This window comes from Chelonia mydas, chromosome 5 (genome assembly GCF_015237465.2).
Source record: "Chelonia mydas isolate rCheMyd1 chromosome 5, rCheMyd1.pri.v2, whole genome shotgun sequence".
NCBI classification, from domain to species: Eukaryota; Metazoa; Chordata; order Testudines; family Cheloniidae; genus Chelonia; species Chelonia mydas.
This window is the reverse complement of record NC_051245.2, coordinates 8262-23757: the sequence shown is the minus strand read 5'-3', so window position 1 is coordinate 23757 and position 15496 is coordinate 8262. Positions and strand designations below refer to the sequence as shown.

Sequence of the window (15496 nt, the reverse complement as noted above, 5' to 3'; positions counted from 1 at the left end):
TAAACCACCAGTTTTGGGGATTATCAGCCCTATTTATTGCAGTCTGCCCTGAGTGTGGCATTGTCAGTGTGGCCCATCCAGACACCTGGTCACGCCCACTCACCATCCCCCCTACTGCAGACTGCGCTACTTAGTGGTGAGAGGGTGACTGAAGAGGCATCGCCCTGCATGGCTTCTTATAACCTTGTCTGTAGCATGAGGAAATGTATGACTCAGGTGCAGGTCACTGACCCTGCTAAACTTTCAGCTATGGCGCGCAAGTGCGCCCACTTTTGAAATACAGAGAGGGACCACACATCTCGAAGAACCTCCAGTTACAGGTAAGTAACCTCCTCAACTCCCAGATTTCAGTGCTAGGATTGGGTAGAGCCACCTACATGCGCTCTTCTCCAATGCTGGCAATTTTGTCTATTACACAACCTGATGTAGATCTCTAGCAGTGAAGTGTTTGTTTTTTTTATTGATGTGCTATGCTAATTTCAGAAGCTGTGAAATCTGTTTCTGAGGTGTCTCAGTGGGTCCATAGCACAATTTGCAGCCGTGAGAACTCAATGCAACTGCTTCGGGTCCAGAAACTGCTCAAAGGACGGAAGACCAAGGTGCTGACTCCAGGTGGGTCCTACTCATCAGCCAGACTAAGTGAATTGGAGGCAGCTTTGTGATCGCTTTTGATTCAATTCAAATAGACTTGGGGAGGAAAATTGGCTAATGTCTCACAAACAGGATATGATAAATGGAAATTATGAATGAGAGAGGTGACTAGTGGGCCCCCAGGGTGTGGGGCTGCCTGGTTGGATTCACAATCTTCATTTAATGACCTGGAAGTGGAGGTAAGTAGCAGGTTAATGGCACTTGTAGGTAACGCTCAATTGGGAGGAATTTATGACTTGCAGTGAGGACAGGAAAATGATCCAAAGTAGCTCATGGACATTAGTTTGGAAAAATGTAGCTAATGTCTCTACCTCATCTTTTAATATGTAGAGAAAGCTGACAGTTGTGTTTTCATCCCTCATGCGAGCTCCCCTCTTCCCCCACCCCTCTCCTCCCTAATGCAAGACTCCAATATGTTCTGGTGGCATGGGAACTGGTGTTTTGCCTCTGCAGTGCACGGGTAAAATCGAGGAATGTTGGTTGACAAGAATTGCAACACTAGATCAACCTAATGGTCCATCTAGTCAAGTCTCCTGTTTCTAAGAGTGGCCAGTATAATATGTCTTTAGAGGAAGGTGGGTGCAGGCATGGGTTCTGTGCCAGTGCAGACTAATGTTGTTAATGATTTATAAGAAAACATACCTACTGATCAGGGTCATAGCCTCGGGTGGGCCAGTCCACCCATTTAGCATCCAGGCCCACCCAAATCTGAGCTGGGGTGTAGCGCTGCCATAGCGGCCTGGAGCGTCACTCAGGGACAGCAACGAGGGGGAGGAGAGCATGGGTACACCCCCGCACACACACCCCACCCCCATTAATCATCTTTGTCACTGCCTGCAGTTTCTGCCTCGGCCCCTGCCCTAGGATTCCCTTCCCCAGCCCCTCCTCCCCGCTTTCTGCCATAGTGGAAGTCGGGCTGAGTGTGGCTGGAGACATGCCTAGGGAAAGGCACTGCAGCTAGTGCTCTCACTGAGCCCCACTAGATGGCGCCCAGCATAGGCGCCGACTTCTACTGGCACTGGTGGGTGCTCGACCCCTCCTCTGATCCTGGCCCCACCCCAACTCCACCCCTGCCCTGCCACCATTCCAGCCCCGTCCCCGCCTCTTCCCCTCCTCCTCCCCTGAGCGTGCCATGTTCCCACTCCTTCCCCCTCCATCCTGGAGCTTGCTACAGCTGTTTGGCGGCGGCAAGCACTAGGAGGTAGGCGGAGGAGCGGGGACGCGGCGTGCTCAGGGGAGGAGGTGGAGGAGGAGGTGGGGCGGGGATCTTGGCTGCCGGTGGGTGCAGAGCATCCACTAATTTTTCCCCATGGGTGCTGCAGCCCTGGAGCAACCACAGAGTCGGTGCCTATAGTGCAGCAGAGTTCTACGAGATGGGGCCCGGAAAGCCTGCTGAGTTCTGTCCCTTTCTCACCTGCAGCCTCCAGTAAGTGTTTGGAGCCCAGGATCAGTCGGGGGGTGGAGGAAGCAGCAGGGCCCAGGGGCATTGGGTGAGGGCTCGGCGTTTAAAGTGCCCCCCAAAAGTAGTCATATTTAAATCCCTGGGCACCTGAAATCCAGGACGGCGCTATGTCCCTGCCCTTCAGAAAGCTACGCTCCAACAGCTCTGCTTTGCCATTTTTTGAGCAACCCCATACACGTGCCCAGGTCAGCAGGGGAAGTCCTAGGAAGAGGGTGTGGCATCGGAGGGAGAAGCTGAGCTACCACAGTCTGTCATTGTCCGTCCAGCCAAAAGTTGCGGCCCACCCAAATTTCCACTCCTAGCTACGTCACAGGAGCTGATAAAGTTTCTAAATTACACTGTGGGGGTAGAAAATGATGAGTGATCAGTGTAGCTAGATAAACTAGTCAAAATCAAACAATAATATATGCTTTTCAGTATAGCCAAGTACAAGCTTATACATTAGAAATGGAGGTTGATAATCTGAAAACCAGAGACTCTGGAAAGCACTTAGAGTTGGATTCAGAAGGGGGACTTGGTGCCTAAAGTGGCAGTTAGACACCACTAGTGTACGCAAAACCCTTGCTTGGCTGTCTCCTAACCCTGAAGGTGCCTAAAGTCCCTAGGCACCTAAATTTCTGTCATTAAAGTTCACGAGGTAACTACATTTCAGTGGCTGTGTGTGCACAAAGCTACCTCAGTCCTGCCACTGACCACCAGTTTGGTCCCTAACTTGTACCTAAACCACAGTGGCATTCTCCAGACTGGTGTTCTCCTTCCTATCTTGCTTTTAGGGTCTGATCCAGTAGGCATGCTTGGAGCACCCCTAAACCTACACAAAATGGCACAAGGTGGGGGAACAGCTATAACTTAGCCTAGTGGTTAAGGCACTCACTCAGGATGTGGGAGAGACAGGTTAAATTTCCACCACTGCCAGCTGTGGAGTAGAGATTTTAACTGCGGTTTCCCACCTCCCAGGAGAGTACCCGAACCACTGAGCTATGGGGTATTCTGGGGCAGGGTGCTCTGTCTCTCCTGTTGAACCTATTCCACTGTGTGTAAAATAATCAAATACACATTGGGCCAGAGAATTAGAATGGCTGTCTCTATAGTCCAGTGGTTAGGGCAGTCCCCATGTAGCACGCAGACCCAGGTTCGGTCCCCTTCTCCAATGCATATTTCATTACTAGTAATTGCAAGTCCATGCTGTCACATGGGTGTAATTCCTAAAGTCATGTGGTTTAAAAAACCCCACCAAAAATGGCTGAGACTTTAAAAATTGGAGGGTAACAGATCATGAATGCCAGTCATGATTCAATCTGCTGCTATTTTGAACAAAGAGTTCTTCCCCGTTGTTTGTAGCTATATCCATCACTTCACAGTGACTCATTTGAGGCTTTGGAGTGATATTTGGTGTAGCCAGTCAGTTGATTTTATCATTTAATTGTATTATTGTCATGGTTAACTCATATGTAATCAATATGTGATGCATAGTTATTAGTAGGATAGGACTATGGGAGTATAAGACTGAAAAGTATTTAGGAATGATGGATGTGTATTAGGTTTTAGTAAAACAAGGCTGTAATGCAAGGCCTACTGGGTAAGGCCTGCATGATTTCAGCGTAGCCACTCTAGACTTCAGGCTTAAGGATACTTGTCGTGAGTGGGTGACCAAAGATTGATCCTGTGCCAATAAAACTACAAGATTACTATAAAGGATGTGCCAATAGGTGATGTTATGGAAAAACAGAACACCATGTATCCATCTAGACTGCAAGGTACCTGACTGGAACATCATGGAAAGTTCTGTTTTGACCACAGAACAGAACACAGGAACATATGCGCATAAATGTTAATAAGATGCTGCTAATAATAAAGGGAACAAAGAGAATACCCTATGAAAAGTGGAAGAGTACTTATGGCACCTTAGAGACTAACAAATCTATTAGAGCATAAGCTTTTGTGAGCTACAGCTCACTTCATCGAGTGCGTACAGTGGAAAATATAGTGGGGAGATTTTATATACACAGAGAACATGAAACAATGGGTGTTACCATACGGACTGTAACAAGAGTGATCAGGAAAGATGAGCTATTACCAGCAGGAGAGCGGTGGGGGGCGGGGGGACCTTTTGTAGTGATAATCAAGGTGGGCCATTTCCAGCACTTTACAAGAACAGTAGGAGGGGAAATAAACAAGGGGAAATAGAAAAGGAGTACTTGTGGCACCTTAGAGACTAACCAATTTATTTGAGCATAAGCTTTCAGGAGCTACAGCTCACTTCATCGGATGCATGAAATAGTTTTACTTTGTGTAATGACACATCCACTCCCAGTCTTTATTCAAGCCTAAGTTAATTGTATCCAGTTTGCAAATTAATTCCAATTCAGCAGTCTCTCGTTGAAGTCTGTTTTTGAAGTCTTTTTGTTGGAAGAATTGCCACTTTTAGGTCTGTAATCGAGTGACCAAAGAGATTGAAGTGTTCTTCGACTGGTTTTTGAATGTTATAATTCTTGACATCTGATTTGTGTCCATTTATTCTTTTACGTAGAAACTGTCGAGTTTGGCCAATGTACATGGCAGAGGGGCATTGCTGGCACATGATGGCATATATCACATTGGTAGATGCGCAGGTAACAAGCCTCTGATAATGTGGCTGATGTGATTAGGCCCTATGATGGTGTCCCCTGAATAGATATGTGATGATGCGTTGGAGAGGTTTTAGTTGGGGGCTGAAGGTGATGGCTAGTGGCATTCTGATATTTTCTTTGTTGGGCCTGTCCTGTAGTAGGTAACTTCTGGGTACTCTTCTGGCTCTGTTTCTTCACTTCAGCAGGTGGATAATGTAGTTGTAAGAACGCACTCCAAAATGTATGGGGTGGGGAAGAACAGATAAGGAAAAAGAGGGTTGGAACCCTTATGCATATGCATAAGGTGTTAGGTGTCATCAGAACAAGATAGAGGTGCCCTGGCTGGGCTAAAGTGGGAAGACTCAAAGGGAGGATGTCATTGGGATGACCCAAGCAGGAACCACCCTCTATCAATGACCACCTGTCAATGAGAGATCCAGTATGTGAGTATGACTATGGCATTGGCTATTGCTTTGGCTCTCTCACATTGTGTAGATGTGCATGTGAGTGTAATTTGTAATACGAACAAAATCTTCTTGCTTGTAAGTGTTTTTGTGGTTACTGTAGTCATTCTTTGTGTATTCCTCACTCTCCCAATCTAAAAGAATCCTAAAGGGTAACTTTCTCCCTATTGATCTGAAAACTGGAGCACAACAGGGGCTGAGCTCACTCTCTAGAGACACTATAGTTTAACACAAGACGATCCAGTCAATTTAAAATAAAGGCTACGTGGGGGTTATTGTGTGTGCTGATTGTCTCGCTGTACGGATGGTTGTATTGACTTGTGTCTGGTGGGTGTTGTATTGGGAGATTTTGTGGATTTGTGTAGGTGGTGGTTGGGCACTTGGATGTGGCAGCTGGGCCAAGTAGTCCACCATCTGTGCAGTCTCCCTCATATAACCAATGAAACTGTTGCATACAAATTAGCTGTAGACTAAGGGTGGTGATTGGTTGAGTTATATTGGATATCACAGTGGTCTAGAACTTTTGGCCTGGCATAGCTACAGCCTTAGCATAGCTGTATATTGCATTGGTGTAATTCATAAAGTCAAAATGGCTGAGAACGTATAAACTGGACAATAAGAGACCATGATGATTCAGCCTGGTGGTATTTTGAACAGCATAAGCTCACAACCATGCTTGTAGTGGCTTCCTTCATTTAACGTTGACTTAACAGACATTTTAAGCTTCAGAGTGACATTTCTGGAATCTTATATACATTTACACACAGTGGAACAGCTTCAACAGAAGAGACTGAGAGCCCTTTCCCGGAATACCCCATATCCCAGTGGTTAGAGCACCCTACCAGCAAAGGGGAGACTCAAGTTCAAATCCCTTCTCTCCATCAGGCAGAGGAGGAAATTGAACCTAGGTCTCACACATGGTAGACCAGTAGTTAGAGCACTCACCTAAAAGAGGGGTACCACCATTTTCTTCCATTTGTGTTTTCTTCCCTTTTAGTTTCCTTGAAAAAGGACTGACCCGGCTTAAGCACCGAACGCAAGGACAGGGTTCATGGCTATGAATCCCAAGTAGAGGGAGGCACCTTCCTTTGGCCTGGATTTAAGCCCCAACCCTCAAAGGCACTTAAGCACTGTGACCGAGGCCTTGCCCCTCTCTGCCATTTCCTACTGGCTAGCTTAGGTGGTTCCGCACTCAGTATGCTGGCTTTTGCTAATCCCATTCTTAGGTCACTAACTCTTTCCATGCATTGTATAGGGAACCAGGGTGCCAAACACAGGGTTGTAAATTCCTCTTGCAGCAAGTGACATAAAAGTATTGCCGCGTCTACATTCCCCTTGTGAATTCCACCTTTGAAGGTCATTGTAGATAAACAACTGAACATAGCAGTTTTGTTCACAGCATTCCACTGGGAAAATGCAGTTCTTGGTGGTATAAACACAGGAACAGAGGGCACTACCAGACTACTGTGTCCAATTCTTTGGAAAGCACACTGGAAAAATTGCAGGTGGTTCAGAGAAGTGCTGCAAGAATTAGAGATCTGGGAAATCTGCCTTACAGCAAACTCCTTAAGTCTCTCAACCTTTTCTTATATTAGCTAAATTATGATCTAAAAATACCTACACAGGGAGAAAATGTCTGATAGAGGATGTCACAGATCAACAGGATCAGTGCTATGCTCCCATCTTGGGGATAGTCTCTTGGAGGAACCCCTTCAATTTGCCAGACACCCCTCTCCCCCTCCCCAAGGGCTCTCACTCTTCTTCCAGGGTAAGTCAGGGGGCCTCACCACCTCCTTAGATTGTACTCCTGGGACTCCAGCACTGCTGCTTCACATCATGAGCTCTGTTCAACAAGTCCAACTTAGATAGATTCCTGGTAGAGACTTGTACACTCTTCAGGGATTAATCCACCTCATAAAGCATCTGCAGTGACACTCAAACAGTATTGTCAAAACAGTCAGGTTTATTAGGCCTGGTCTACACGGGGAGAGGATAGATGGTAGTTACGCAACTTCAGCTACGTGAATAATTTTTTTTTAGTTAATTGCATGAGTTAACTGCCATTAATCAAGATCCCTAATAAAAAATGTACCAGGAAATTCCATATAAACACTCAAAAACCAGGAAATGGCCAACGTTAAGTTTTTCTGTATAACCTTAACGTGTGTCCTGTTTGTGCATATGCATTACATTAGTCTTTAGTTATATGATCAGGTACTGTTATTTATGTATGACCAGTATCTCATCCAGTAAACAAGGCAGGGTGCACTCATTCAGCAGAGGCGATAAAAAAAAAATTATAAATAATTATACTTAAACATTATTTAAAAACAAGTATTTCATTTTTATAAGGAAAACCAACTCATTCTTCAAGAGCTTGATTGTACATGCATTCATAGAATCATAGAATATCAGGGTTGGAAGGGACCTCAGGAGGTCATCTATTCCAACCCCCTGCTCAAAGCAGGACCAATCCCCAACTAAATAATCCCAGCCAGGGCTTTCTCAAGCCTAACCTTAAAAATATCTAAGGAAGGAGATTCCACCACCTCCCTAGGTAACGCATTCCAGTGTTTCACCACCCTCCTAGTGAAAAAGTTTTTCCTAATATCCAACCTAAACCTCCCCCACTGCAACTTGAGACCATTACTCCTTGTTCTGTCATCAGCTACCACTGAGAACAGCTCCCACTGAGAACAGTCTAGATCCATCCTCTTTGGAAGCCTCTTTCAGGTAGTTGAAAGCAGCTATCAAATCCCCCCTCATTCTTCTCTGCTGCAGACTAAACAATCCCAGTTCCCTCAGCCTCTCCTCATAAGTCATGTGTTCCAGTCCCCTAATCATTTTTGTTGCCTCCACTGGACTCTTTCCAATTTTTCCACATCCTTCTTGTAGTGTGGGGCCCAAAACTGGACACAGTACTCCAGATGAGGCCTCACCAATGTCAAATAGAGGGGAACGATCATGTCCCTCGATCTGCTGGCAATGACCCTACTTATACATCCCAAAATGCCATTGGCCTTCTTGGCAACAAGGGCACACTGTTGACTCATATCCAGCTTCTCGTCTACTGTAACCCCTAGGTCCTTTTCTGCCGAACTGCTGCCGAGCCATTCGGTCCCTAGTCTGTAGCGGTGCATGGGATTCTTCCATCCTAAGTGCAGGACTCTGCATTTGTCCTTGTTGAACCTCATCAGATTTCTTTTGGCCCAATCCTCTAATTTGTCTAGGGGCCCTCTGTATCCTATCCTAGGTAAATTGAGTTTGAGACCCCTGGTCTACATGGTGGGGTTAGGTTGGATGGATTAGGTTAGGTGGATTTTTCACACCCCTGAGTGATGTAGTTATACTGATCTAGGTCGGTATTCTAGACCTGGCCTCAGTCTCACCTCCTTGCTTAGCCTCCAGATGAGAGTCCAGTCTCCGTCCAGCAGCCAACCTATCTCCCCACTTCACACCTTTGTTCTTGAGCTGCAGCTTCCCTGCAAAGAGGTGAGGAAGTCCATCTCCTGCTGGGTCATTTGGTTGCTAGGTATCAATATGGCAGTGATTTGGATTTGCCATTGTCTTTTCAGATGCTCCATTCATATGGGGACTAAGGCCCAAATAGCTAGGCAACATCCATACCCATGTCTCCTAGCATGCCCTGAAAGCAAACAGTCAATGTCTTCCCACTGGGTAACAATATACCATATAGGAGAAACTGAGGCACATATGGGATTCATAAAAATATAGAAAATTCCCACTTTGTCACAGGGAGCTCTTGAATCTAGCAAACAGAGGCATAGTGAGATCTGATGGCTGGAACGTGAAACAAAACAAATTCCAAGTGGAAATAAGGAGGACTTTTAAGTAAGGTAATTAGCAATTAAAACACTATGCCAAGGGACATTGGTGGATTCTTCATAATTTGAAGTTTCTACATCAAGACTGGATGCCTTTTTCTAAAGGATATATGTTCTAGTTCAACCCAGAAGTTACAGGCTTGATGTACAAAATACTGCTGAAATTCTCTGGCCTGTGTTATTCAGGTCAGACTAGATGATCACAGTGGAATGAATAACCTACCCATGGGCAAGTTTCTTCCTAATTCCCATCAATTTGAGGTTAGTTTGTCCTGAACCAGGAGGGATCATGTCCCTTTTTATCTTACGTTAAATATAATAAAGTCCTGCATGTTCTCACGGTACTTACAGAGACCCCATCTTTTTTTAAAACACCCTGATAAGCTCTTTACCATGTGGCAGTGAGTGCCAAGCTAATGATGCAGTGCATGAAATAGATGTTAATTTGCTGCCTTTTCCCTTGTATTATATGGAGAGGATGAATAGAAGTTCTTGATTGATTTACTTTTTCTATCCCCTTTATTATTTTGTATCCCTCTATCATATCCCCTTAGTCCTCTTTTCTTTAAGGTAAACAGTCAATCTCTCAACCCTTCTATTTCTGTTACATTCTTTTTGAAGTAGGGTGGGTGAGCAGATCTGAACACAATACGCCAGGTGGGGTGTCCCATTACTTTTATAATGGCATTATAATTCAGTATCACTCCACATGTATATAACACTTTTTTATTCATGCCTGCATGCTTTTTCTGAGCACTTTTTGCACATTGAGCAGAGGTTTCTTCACCCTGCCCACAGTCACATCAAGGGCTATTTCCTGAGTGATTAATAGTTTATTTAAAACCCAGTAATCTGTAAGAGTAGTTCACTTTATTCCTTCAATGGATACTGCCTGTGTCACCACTGAGTCCCATCTCACAATTGTGCTTTCCCCCCCGCAACAACTAGGGCGCTGGTATATCCAAGAAGGCTGGCTCATGGTGGTACCCACAAAGGGCGAAGAAGTGAAGCGTAAGATGTTCTTCCTCTTCTCCGATATCTTGATTGCGACGAAGCCCTGCCACCCACTGCATCCCCTGAACTCGGACAAGTTTTCTTGCCAGGCAGTCTATCCACTTAACCAGTGCACAGTGGATAAAGTGTTTGGCCATACCCAGAGCCAGGGAGGGCTGCTCAGTGTAAGTTTCTCTCAGTTTCTGGCTGCAGCTCCTACAGCCCTCATTTCTGCCCCCTGCCCACAAACACATCCTGATCTAAAATAGAATGAATGTGAGAGAGGATAGTGGGTGTAACTTACCACTGTGGCTGAGGCAATGATGGGGAGAGCCACAGTGAGTCTCTTAATTGCTGCAGGAGCAGCAGACTAGAGAGGGTAAAATAGTGGCAATGAAAAATATAAAGAGCTAGATTGTGGTAGGGAGGCTTCACTGCAGAGGGAAGAGCGAGGGAGAGAAGAGCCCACATCACCTCTGTGGGAGGCACAGTTCCGCTCTGACCGCCCTGGTGTGCAGCCTCCTCTCACTGCTGTACTTGGTTTGCTCGGGGTAGGGGCATGGCCCCTTGCGCCCTTAGGAGTGCACAGAGGAAGCAGTGCCTGGGAGGGTTCTGCTCATTGTGCTGTCCCCAGTGCATCCACAAAGAGGCTACTTCCAAACTGGCCACAAGGTAGCATGGTAAGTAAAAGGCAACAGATTGGTCACTAGGGCTTTGGCTCATCTGAAATCCTGCCAGCTAACATGTGGAGAGATGCTTTGGAACTGTTGCCAAGGGTGGAGCTCCTCCTCATGGCTGCTTTTCTTTCTTCCCCCATGTCTTTTCAGTGAAGGACTTGCCTTTTGGCTGCAAGGGCTTCTCCTGTTAGGGGTTATAATGCCTTGGGTAGAAGCATCCCAGAGGTCATTTGAAGTGCCTGCAGTTAGAAGAACGTCTCCTGACTTGTCCCAATAATGCTAAAGCAAATTGCTCAATTTACATTTAAACTAAGACCCTATGCTTCCATTTATAGTTACTTCTGAGAACAGAGCCACATTAAAATGCAGTACAGGGAGTGTGGTCTCCTGGGTTCTACTGGATTCACCACAGACTTGGTCTGTGACCTTGAGCAAGAGGCTTCCTTTCTGGGATGGTTTCTCAATATATAAAGTAAATCTGTAAATGAAGATGCCCCTATGCCGAGAGGAGAGCTTTTCCCGTCAGCATAGTTAGATAGCACCTCTTGGGGAGGTGGATTGTCAGCCAGAGAAGCTCTCCTGTTGACATAGCGCTCTGACAGCAGGGATTGCTCCATAAGGGCTGGAGGGCCTGGGGCTAGCCAACCCTTATTAGTACAGAGGCACACCTGGATTGGATCAGGTAATCCCTTATAAAGTACAGCAAGTGGCTGCAGTGAACGGGGAAGCTCAGGAAACTGCAAGAAGAAAGAGCCTCCTACAGAGAAGACCTTGACACCAGGGGGTTTGGAAGCCAGAGCTAGAAACCTGAGGCTCCAGCCACATAGGGCCTGCATGTGGCCTGCTAATGTAGGAAAGGCCCCAGGCAGGAAGGCCTGGGTGTAGCATAAATTTGGAGACTGCTGGGAGTGAGAAGGCTCTAGCCAAAAGATCTGGGATATGGGGTTTCCCTGCTGAGACTTATAGCCAGGAAAAGCCTAGGAACCCAACAAGAAGATAAAACCAATGGACTGTTTTGGAACTTGCAGGGGCTTTTTGAACTTTATTTATGCAAACAAATGTGGACACACCCCCAGAAGGGGTGGTGAATGGACAAGAAAAGCCTATGTGGAGTATTAAGGGTGGCATTGACTTACTACCTCCATAGGATGCTGGGAGGAATATTAATTGTGTGTGAAGTATTTTGAGATCTGCAGCTGGAATTGGCCAGAGGGTAGGTCTGGTTCTGTTTCTGTGCCAGTGTAGCCTGGACAGCCCTGTTGCTTTTCTATTGCAAAAGGAAGATTACGGAAATTAGATGGGATGAGGTGCTAGTTGTCTCTGTGGCAGGGCTGTTTTCTGGGGCAAAGGAAATGTTAAAGATGGGTGTTGGACTCAACGCCTTTCTTCTTCTGTTCCTTCCCTCTGAATCATCTGGCCCTGGCTGCTGCTAGAAGACATGATACTAGGCTAGATGGATCATTGGTCTGACCAAGTGTAGCTATTCTTATGTTCTCTTTCAGCTCTCCTTTCCCCACAAGACACTGCTGTTGATGTCAAGCAACCAGGAGGATATTAACAACTGGTATCTGAATCTGACAGCTGCTATCAGGTAGGTCTCATCTGCTTTCTGCTGTTCAATAGGTGACTTCTTTTTTTCTTGATGTGTACTTGTGGTGTAGGAGGTGGGACAGTGCACCAAAGTGATCATGTGGGCTTCTGGAAGTGTATCCACAAGATGAGTGGCTTTAGCACCAGGCTGATTGTGGGAAGGAAAGGGAGCTTTGACTCTGAAGGCAAGCCTTAGAAGGAATAATCTCATGGTGCAGGTGAACAAAACGTTAAGAGTGGGGTTTTCCTCATTTGTTGTTCTCCCTAGGCAGCTGAAAGCCAGGCCGACCCTTATACACCAGAAGGAATACCTGACAGAACAACCTGTCAGCTCAAGAGAGGCCCACACAGTCCAGAAAATGTGCCAGGATTTATAAGAGCAAAGGTGTGTGTCAATGTTCCCTCTAATTTTTTATGTCCATGTTCGGAATTAATTTTATGTGCACCAATATGGAGGTGACGTGTGACAGGGGTAGGGCTGAGGGGTTTGGAGTGTGGGAGGGGGCTCAGGGCTGGAGTGCGGGGGGTGAAGGCTCTGCAGTGTGGCATGGGATGAGAGGTTTGGGGTGCGGGAAGGGGCTCAGGGCTGGGGCAGAGAGTTGGGGTGTGGGCTCCATCAGGGGTTGCAGGCTCTGGGGTGGGGCCAGAGATGAGGGGTTTGGGGTGTAGGCTGCCCTGAGACTGCAGTGGGGAGAGAGGACTCCCCCCAGCCCTCTCTCACCGCAGCAGCTTGGGGCCGGGGGAGAGGCACCTCTCCCCAGCCATGGCGGCTCCAGTGGGGCCAGGCCAGGCCAGGGGCGCCTCTCCCCACCTGCACAACCCTTGAAAGCCTGCTGTGAGGTCACACCAGTTGTCACGGAGTCCCTGGGCGATGCTCTGGAACTGAAACTTTCTTGATTAAATCACTTTCACACCCTTCAGTAGGTAACACAATCACATCACCTTCACTCCAACCCTAACCCTAAGCATAGAGGGAACTTAGGTGTGTATATTGTGGGGATACGGAAAGAGTGGACCTGTGTGACAGACAATACCCTTGTGTTCACATCCTACACACTACTGTAATAATATTTGTACAAGTATGCCTTTTAAGGTATCATATAAAAACTTGTAATTTGATGGTCAATAGTATCATGGCAAAATGCCCGTAGCAGCATTATATGTGATGTTACAAGCATAAGCTGAAATTGTGACTCTAAAAGTATATTTTCCAGATTGGTTTGGCCACTTCCCATACTTGTTCGTCAGAGACAAAGGGCAAGCTGATACCTCAGCCAGGTGTAAACAAGGCTGATGGATATTACCTGCTAAATGGCCATTCTTTGGCAGGAAAGGGGGCAGGGGCAAAAATCTGTATCTTGAGTTTCCTTCCACACAAACAGCCTGTCGCTTTGCTTCTAGCTGGAAATGCTCTCAAAGGGGGCAGAGGACTCTCTCTCCCTTCCCATCACATTTTCTGCATCTGACAAAACAAAGGAAGCAGCGGTTGGACTCTGGGGGAGGGGTCCTTACATAAAGAGTTTGGTCAGCAAGACTGCTGAAAGCATGTGGTGAGAAATCTTTCCTTTTGAATATAATCTATTGTTAGGCACCAGTGATTGTTTTATTTTTCTTGTAACCATTTCTGACTTATGGCTCATTACTCGTACTCACTTAAAATCCATCTTTGCAGTTAATAAACTTCTTTTATCTAATCCACTGTGGTTTGCTGAAGTGTTTGGATAACTATTTAAAATAATAAACTGACATTATTCCCTGAAAAGAATAACAGACTTAATATATTTGTACTGGGCAGTATAAGACTGTAACAGACCCACTCTACCCCCATCTTCTTCCCTGCAGAAACTACACAAGCTCCACCAGCTGTGCACTCAGTGACCTTTTATTTCTAGTTCCTTCCACCAATATCACCACAGTCCCTGTTGAATACAGTAACTCCTCACTTAGTCATCCTGGTTAATGTTGTTTCATTGTTACACTGCTGATCAATTAGAGAACACGCTCCTTTAAAGTTGTACAATACTCCCTTATAATGTTGTTCACTGCTTTGTCCACTGCTTGCAGAAAGGGCAGACTGTTGGAGCTAGCTGGTGGGGGCTTGGAACCAGGGTGGACCGGCAGCTCCCCACACCCTAAGTTCCCTGTGCAGCAGCTGCCCAGCAGACTATCAATTGCCAGCAGTTCAGCTGTCTCTCTCCCCACTGCCATGTGCTGCTCCTGCCCTCCGCCTTGGAGCTGCTCCCCGGAGCCTCCTGCTTGCTGTGCGGGAGGGCAGGCAGTGGAAGGGGGTGCTAAAGTCAAGGTGTCCCCCTCCCCCCGCTTCTGCCCCCCACTCCTGTACCTTATCTCCACAGAGATTAGGTGGGGGGGGACGCTACAGGGCTCAGGACAGAGAGAGCTTGCTGGCAGCAGCTGCTGTCTCAACTTGCTGATCTACTTTAAAAGGCAATGTACTTAGAGTGGGGTCAGCGTACTTAAAGGGGCAATGCATGTCTCTCTCTCACACACACAAACACACAGAGTGTGTCTCTGTCTCCCTCTGCCATGCTGTCTCCCCTCCCTCCATTTGTGGTGCCTTGTAGAGTGTGAGGCTACATTAACAACAATTTGTTAACCCTTAAGGGCTCAGCCGAGTGCTAGTTCATCATTTATCAGTAAGGCATTCCCTGGGAAATACCCCATGCTCTTCATCCCTCTGACTCCACCACCTCAACCAAGCTTCACAATCATCATTGCTGTGTACAGTATTAAATTTTGTTTAAAATTTAGTGTGTGTGTGTGTGTGTGTGTGTGTGTGTATATATATATATATGTGTGTGTATATATATATATATACACACACATACATATGAGTGTCTTTTGTCTGGTGAAATTTTTTTCCCTGGAACCTAATTCCCTCCCCCCCAATTTACATTCATTCTTATGGGAAAATTGGATTTGCTTAACATCGTTTCACTTAAAGAAGCATTTTTCAGGAACATAACTACAACGTTAAGCGAGGAGTTACTGTCAAAACCTCCTAACAGTAAGAACAGTAGGACAATGGAATAAACTGCCTTGGGAGGATGTAGCAGCTTTTTCACTTTAGGTTTTCAAAAGGAGACTGGATACCCACCTGTCTTAAATGGTTTAGACACAACAAATCTTGCATCTTCGCAGACCAAATGACCCTTGCGGTCCCTTCTAATCCTATGATTAATAAATC

General features: G+C 46.2%; 1 protein-coding gene across 10 annotated transcripts in view; it reads left to right on the top strand.

Moving 5' to 3' along the window:
- Window positions 1-13985, top strand: part of ARHGEF39 (Rho guanine nucleotide exchange factor 39) — a 69138-nt gene extending 55153 nt beyond the window's left edge. For 8 of the 10 annotated variants that reach the window (XM_043547056.1, XM_043547054.1, XM_037902527.2 and 5 more), the window contains 5 exons: window positions 484-612; window positions 9980-10209; window positions 12204-12292; window positions 12560-12676; window positions 13693-13985. In XM_043547056.1, coding sequence (XP_043402991.1) covers window positions 484-612; window positions 9980-10209; window positions 12204-12292; window positions 12560-12668 — 557 coding nt within the window. In that variant the 3' untranslated portion in view covers window positions 12669-12676; window positions 13693-13985. Of the gene's footprint in view, window positions 1-483; window positions 613-6811; window positions 6955-9979; window positions 10210-12203; window positions 12293-12559; window positions 12677-13505 lie in introns of those variants that run through there. The other 2 variants (XM_043547055.1, XM_043547057.1) reach the window with 2 other exon arrangements.
- Window positions 13986-15496: the final 1511 nt, after the last annotated feature.